Source organism: Marmota marmota, unplaced genomic scaffold (assembly GCF_001458135.2).
Source record: "Marmota marmota marmota unplaced genomic scaffold, marMar, whole genome shotgun sequence".
Lineage (NCBI taxonomy): Eukaryota > Metazoa > Chordata > Mammalia > Rodentia > Sciuridae > Marmota > Marmota marmota.
Window position 1 is genome coordinate 6,355,003 of NW_025999925.1, and position 7,560 is coordinate 6,362,562.

General features: G+C 37.9%; 1 protein-coding gene across 2 annotated transcripts in view; it reads left to right on the forward strand.

Annotated features, from left to right (window-relative positions):
- The window catches only part of Scamp1 (secretory carrier membrane protein 1), a 100,360-nt gene extending 92,800 nt beyond the window's left edge, over positions 1-7,560 (forward strand). For both annotated transcript variants that reach the window (XM_015497829.2, XM_048800182.1), the window contains one exon: positions 4,758-7,560. In XM_015497829.2, the coding sequence (XP_015353315.1) occupies positions 4,758-4,922 (165 nt within the window). In that variant the 3' untranslated portion in view covers positions 4,923-7,560. The remainder of the gene's footprint in view (positions 1-4,757) is intronic.

The window sequence follows — 7,560 nt, forward strand, 5'->3', positions numbered from 1 at the left end:
GCTCCAAGAAGCAGTCCCCGCGGGCTCAGTTCCGGGAGCCGGAATTCAGCCGCTTAGTGCTTGGTGTATGCTCTGATAGGAGCAGGGTCCAAGGAGCAGCCTCCGCAGGCTCCGCAGCCCTGGGCCAGGGCGGTTCCGGGACGGTTCCGGGAGCCGGAACTCGGCCGCCCCGCGCTCAGTGTTCGCTCCAATAAGATCAGGTTCTAAGAAGCACCCAGGCACTGAACCCTAGCAATCTGTCTGCAAGCCGCAGGTGATTGGCAGCCTGTAATTACCTGTTCTATGGCTGAATGAGCTGCGGTCAGTCGAAAACAGAGATGGTGACGTCAGCTTTCCAACATGGTGGCTGCTGGCCTCCTCTGTGGTCTGACTGGTGTGGAGAACCGAGATGGACCGCTTCCTTCCCCCGTCTTGAACCCAGAATTCAGCCCTGAGTACGGTGCTTGCACGGCTGGCAGAAACTGCAGCGCTGTATCCCTGCGTCGCTATCTCCTCGTTTCCCAGCGCGCGCTGCAGACTCTAGCCGCGGGGCGGTTTGCTGAATAAGCAGTGTTACCATCCGTGTGACAAACCTCTCACGTTTGAGTCCCCGTAGCCGATCCTCGTGCGATGGAAATCCTTCCTCCAGGTTCCGGAGCACCCCACTATTGCTGGAAATTCCTAACAAGATATCCTTTAGCTGTCCTGACTTGTCATACTCCCACACAGTGAAGCAGCACACGGGGGCAATGCACTCCCCTCGCCGCCATCTTCCTTCCCCCCTCGATTCATATGTTTTTTAAAAACTCAAAACAAGAATGTGAAAAATAATTTTAAAACTCATTTGTATTTTACTAGCTTTTATAAAAGTTAAAGTAACTTTGATATGACAGGGGTCTTATATTAATAGAAATGTGATTTTCTTTCTCTCTCTCTTTTTTTTTTTTGGTACTAAGGATTGAACTTGGGGTACTCAATCATGAGCCATATCCCCCAGCCCCTTTTTTGTATTTTATTAGGACACGGGGTCTTAGGGTTGAGTTGAGTTGCTTAGGGCCTTGCTAAGTTGCTGAGGCTGGCTTTGAACTTGCGATCCTCCTGAGATGCTGGGATTACAGGTGTGTGCCATGGCACTTGGCAAAATGTCATTTCTTGAAAAGGTATTCTACCTGCCATATTGGAGACATGTGTTTGGATTATTTCATATAAAGTGCCATGGTTCTTCACTTTCTGCGGTTTACAGCTTTTTGTTGCCATACACAGCCACAGTGAGCGCGCAGGCACATGAACAGAAACAGGTGCATCTCCACCTGGCTGTGACGCTTATGCAGACACTTTAAAATTAATTTATATTATTTAACTTATTGGTATATATTCCGATTTGATCCATAGGTAAACTCTGAGGAGCAGATAGGACAACACATATTCTTGTTCTATGGGATGTAAAGGTGAAGTTTCAAATGTTGATCAGTCAGCTAGAAATTAGAATTAGTAGATACCAAATCTGTTGCCCTTCCTGTGATACTTACAGAACTAAATATTAAGGTCAATACATTTCTCATAAATAGGAAAGATTGCAAGTATTTAAGTTGTTTATTTTATTTTTTGGTATTGGGCTTGAACCCAGGGGCACTTTACCACTGAGCTACATCCTCATTCTTTTTATTTTTTGAGACAGAGTCTATGTTGCCAAGACTGGATTCAAACTTGTGATCTTTCTGCTCAGCCTCCTAAATTGCTGGGATTATAGGTGTGTACCACTGTGCCCAGCTATTTTTTTTTTTTAAATCATAGTTCTTTAGCTAGGCATGGTGATGCACACCTGTAATCCCAGCGATTTAGGAGGCTGAGAAGAGTGATACAAGTTCAAGACCTGCCTGGGCAACTTAGAAAGACCCTGCCTCAAAATAAAAACTAAAAAGGGCTGGGGCATAGCTTAGAGATAGAGAATCCCTGAATTCAATCCCCAGTACCAAAAAATAAAATGAAATGAAATAAAATAAATATTATAGTCCTATGTGTTAAGGTTTTGTCCCTGATTTCCTAAGAAATGTGAATCATTGCTATATATACAGCTGAAACAGCAGGACAATAAGTCTTTTGAAATGTTGATCATCATGATTGGCTTATTATCTTTCATGGGGCCCTGGAATAAAGAAGTCACCCTTTAATGGATTTATATCCATTTGAGCATTATACACAGAATATGTATGTGGCCTTTTCCCTCTAGTTGGCTCTCTGGGTCTATATGGATATAGACTGTTGGAAGCATATGCTGCTCCTTACCTCTCTGCTCTGCCAGACTCTGGGTTACATTTTAAGTAATTAAACCCTGATGCCATGAACACATACACCAGCTGATCAATTTAATACAAGTTTGAGAAAGAAAATAATAGTGAAACAAGTTCGAAGTCACATTTATTTGTTACATGCCCACAGACTTGTGGGAAGAGGGGATGGGACTGGCGAGTGGACTTGTACTTGCATTACACTGTGACTGGGTTTAGTGTGTAAAGAAGGTTTATTAAATTTCTTTAATACACTTATTTTCCAGGATCCAATCATTTGTACTCACTGTGACCTATATTTCTCCCACATAGGAGTAGTAATTTGTTTGTATCTTTAATTTTCTATGGAAAACTTGGTTTGAAAAGGGAATAAAAATAATGACTTCTAAACTTAACGGTAGTGCTAAAGTACTAGGGAAAAAGAATTGGAGGGTTTACCAGTGTGTGTATTTGTTGGTGCTCTTTCTCTCCCTGACCATTTTATACTTCAATCATAGTAATATGGCATTCACTTTCACCACTACATCAGAAGTACTTGGAGCTGGCTGTGTCTTTGTTTTTGCTTTTGTGTTTTTGTACTGGGGATTGACTCCAGAGCCATTTTATCATTGAGTCACATCCCTAGCCCTTAATATTTTTTGAGCCATGGTCTTGCTAAGTTGCTTAGGGCCTCACTAAGTTGCTGAGTCTGGCTTTGAACTTGTGATCCTCCTGCCTGAGCCTCTTGAGTCTCTAGGATTATAGGCATGCGCCACCCCACCTGGCTGTCTTTGTATTTTTATCTTTTACCCAGGATTTCATTCTTGAACACAGTTTCTTCCCTTGGCATTAGTAAGAAGAACCTGGCTGTTATTGCCATTTCTCTTCTAATCATTCCTCCTTGCTTTAGATGCCTTTCAAATACTAGTACCTTAATAGGTTTCTGTATCTGACTTTCTTTTCTTTCTACTTTATGTTCTTTAAACACAGTTTCATCCAGGCCAAGATTTCAGCTACCATTTATATGGTACCTTAGTTCCTTTGGGCTACTCCAACAAAAATATCATTGATTGGGTGACTTAAAGAACATTAAAAAAAATTTTTTTCTCACAATTCTGGAGGCTGGGAAATGTAACATCAAGGCACATTAGAGAAGATTCAGTATCAGGTTGAGGCCTGCTTCCTGATTAAAAAATTGCCATCTTCTGTGTCCTGATGTGGTAAGAGAGACAGGAGAGCTCTCTCTTATAGAGCACTAATCCCATTCATGAGGGCTTCACCCAAGTGCCTACCTTCCACTACCATCATATTGGGGACTGGGATTTCAGCATAAGAATTCCGAGAGAGAGAACACACATCTTTAGTTGATAATGTATATCAGTGGTTTCCAAGTTCATGTCTTCAGCCCATTCCTCTCCTGAACTCCAAACCAAATCTTCACCTGCCTGCTGTAGTAGGCCAAAAGTAGACATTCAGTAGACACTTGTGGAGTAAATGAATATTTAGAACTTATCATTTCCCTTCCCCCCAGATCAGCCTATCCTCTCTGAACTTTGTCTTCTTGAAACTACTTCCTGGTATCTGTGCTTGACGTGAGCTGTGACCTATTCTACTTTTTCTTATTCCACATCCACTTGGGTGTACTTAGCCCTTCCTAAAACATGCATTGACTGCATTTGGGGGAGCCTTCTAATTTAGTTCTAATCACAGTGCAGTTTAATTGCTGGTTCACTTATTGCCCACCCCCAAAGTTTTTAGTCATGTAATGAATGCTTGTTTTAATTTACATTATTAGTTTCTTTTTAAAATTTGTGTTAAGTGGCTCATGATATGTACTGATGGGCTTCATAGTTTGAGTATGCAGCTTAAAATGATAGAAAAATTTTGAACCCTGCTCATGAAAATAAACTTCAAGATTTTAGTAGCAGATCAGTATGGAGAGACAATTCCCCACATCATTTCTTCATAAATCCTTTAGGACTTATTATACCCAAAATGTTAAATGATATAGTGGACAGCAACAATATGTTTATAGTGCTTTCTTTGCTAAATGATCAAATGGTATCACTAGATTATAATCATGCTGTGTATGTGACCAAATTAGAAATAAATATGGTATTGTTCTCTTCAAATTGTCTGGGGCCATAAATTAAAGTCAGATTGTCTCTTTTGTTATGTTTAAACCATTCTGTTCTAATGTCATTCATATCTTAATGAACTAAGTACAAAAGAAAACATAGCTTTTGTAGTTGGTCCAGAAATTGTTCTTTAAATTATTTTTGGTTCTAGTTACCATAATTATGTCTTCTGCTTGGGGAAGAAAATAAGAAACCTGTATTTGGAAAACATTTCAATATTCGTGCCAGCATGGTGGCTATTGTTCCTGACCATAGGAATCCTGACTGGAATCTAGTCCTTGTATCTCTGAATAACATTGAGATTAATTTCAAGCTGCTGGAAGTGAATGTGTAGATTGCTGCTCATCTTCTCCACTTTCTTGTGCCTCCGTAGGTACATGGACTGTATCGCACAACAGGTGCTAGTTTTGAGAAGGCCCAGCAAGAGTTTGCAACAGGCGTGATGTCCAACAAAACTGTCCAGACCGCAGCTGCAAATGCAGCTTCCACTGCAGCAACGAGTGCAGCTCAGAATGCCTTCAAGGGTAACCAAATCTAGAGAACCTTCCCACAGTACACTGTTACCTTTTGACTGTACTTTTCTCTCCAGTTACTGTATTTACAAATATTTTTATGTTGGAAACACACAATACACACAGCATGGATATTTCCCATTCACACATGCATGGGCTAAAATCAGAAAAATGTCCTTGTCTTATTACTTGACCTAATAGTTTCTTAATATTTCAATGCCCCTTGCAGAAAAAAAAAATATTACAGGCTAAATAAATATTCTCCATATTTTTTGGGGGATGATGTTCAGCAAATTATTTCAGTGGTGACACACTGAAATTAATATGTTACTTACGATGAAAAAAGCACTTAGCACTAATTGTAGTTCTTTCAAGAATCTTTAGAGATAAGGATTACACATCGGAATAGTAAAGCAGTGTTTTGTTCTTTTTCCCCTATTTATATTGAAAGAAGTAGGCCAGCAGAGACTTATGGATTTTTAAATTGGCTCGCTTGTTACTAGTTTCAGTCACCAGTGAAGAGCCTGTGTGCTTTGGTAGATAACGTATATTTTATCTTCCTTTTATTTTATTTTTTGAGAGTAGTTGATATTTTGATAACAGTCTCTTATCTTGCATGGGTACTATGTTTCTTAAATTAAAAGACTTAGTATTTTGGGTTCTGTACTGCTTATAGTTGTAGAAGCAAAGGTTGTTTATGGAATCATAGAAATGATTTTATGTAATAGTTTCTTTTAAATAAAAATTTATTGGGGTACAATATGAGACTTTAATATACTATGCAGTGCATTATCCAAAAAGAAGGTAGTTAATGCAATGGAATGTAGTGACAATAATTCCTTTTATTTTATCTTTTAATTTTTGGTATTCATACAGTAAAATTTTACTGTATGGAGACTTCCATACATTCTTGTGGCTACTCTTTTTAATTGGACTGAGATTGTGTTTGGCAGCTTATTTTGGGGTGTGTGTTTGTGTGTGTGTGTGATTTTTGACAGAGGTATTAAAAGCTAGCCTAACTCTTGTCTATAAAGAACATTCAGTATTTAAGGGACTTTTCTTTTATTCTCTCATTTCTAGTGGCATTAAAAATAAAAAGACCCTAGCATTTCTAATATACTTGAATCCCTAAGTCACCTAAGTCTTCACTTTTTGAGACAGACTGAATACATTTAAAATTCAGCAATAGGAAAAACAAAACATTGCACCAAGCAAATAAATACAAATACAGTTAAATGCATTAATTGTGAACATAATCATGTTTAAATTGTTACTATGCAGCATAGAACTTCATTCTTATGGTATACATGGGTTCAAACTTTAAGTTGTTTTTAGTACAGATTAAATGAATCAAAAGCATTTGTAAGTGATGCTACTGTATTATGAAAGTCTTCAGCTAATTTTAGATTCTAGAATGACAGGTAGTGATTTATTCAACTTGATTTTCAGTAAGGATGGTCCATGGGACTCTATTATTTGAGACAGCAAATTCCCCTTTTTTAAAACATAAATGGTTAAGTCACTTTTATTCTCTTCCTAAATCTGGAATTAAAATAATTTCCTGCCGGGGGTGGGATGCCAAGTTCTTACTATTTATGAAGAAGCTCTGTGTGATACTAGGTAATGCAGATACATCCAGATGGTGTTTACATTTGATTTATTTGATACTTTATTGAGTAATAAAATAGTTGGAAGATATTTCTTCTATTCTGAAGAAAATGTGATTCAGAATATGAATTTAAAGCTGTTTTTATAAGTATTTCTGATCAATGATAATCTTCATCTACATTTTCAACCAACTCAGCACTTCTATTTTTTTAGAGCCTATAATCTTAATGAAAATCTGTTTCATCAGTGTGCTTTATTGAGGGTGGATTCTACAGACGTTCAAAATACTAACCACAGAGTACAAGAGCACTTAGAGCCACCATTGACTTATATCCCAAGTCCATTTTGTTTTTCTCTGAACTACAAATAAAAGATGTCAGATGATTTTGGAAAATACTATTATGTTTCCCTTCAGAATTGGATTGTTTCTCTTATGTAGAAATCCCCAAAGAATAATTCCAACCCACAATATCTTTTCATGAATAAATGGAGGAAATCCCATTTTAAAACCATTTTGGGGGTTAATACAAGTTTGAGAGAGAAATCATGGTTTGAAAAATACTGCATTGAGATGATGACAGTGCCTACAGTTTGATCAGATATGAAACAGCTTTAAATTCTTATATTCACTATTCTCTTAATAACCAGTAAATAATTACATTTTCACTCAGCAAAAAAATTGACACTTATTAGTGTTTTATATTTAAAGCTAAAAATGGCCCAGTATCCCAGTCCTAAAATGGTCTTCACATAGTAGGCCCCAGGCCATTTTTCAGTTTGCAATATTAAATCATGGCTGTTTTATTTAAAACTACAGTTTGAACACTGGAAAATCATTGCTCAACGACTTGTAATTTGGAACTTGGACTCTTTGTCTAGGGTGTGTGTATATTTTGTCGGGTAGTAATACTGCGCTGCCATCATGGTGACTGTCCTGGTTCTGTATAAATGCCTTTCATCTGTCCCTCTGATGTTGCATGTTTTCAGTGGTTTGGAAGTTTTGTATATTTATTGTATTAACGCAGAGTGTCATAAAATAAAATACTGTTTACTGGA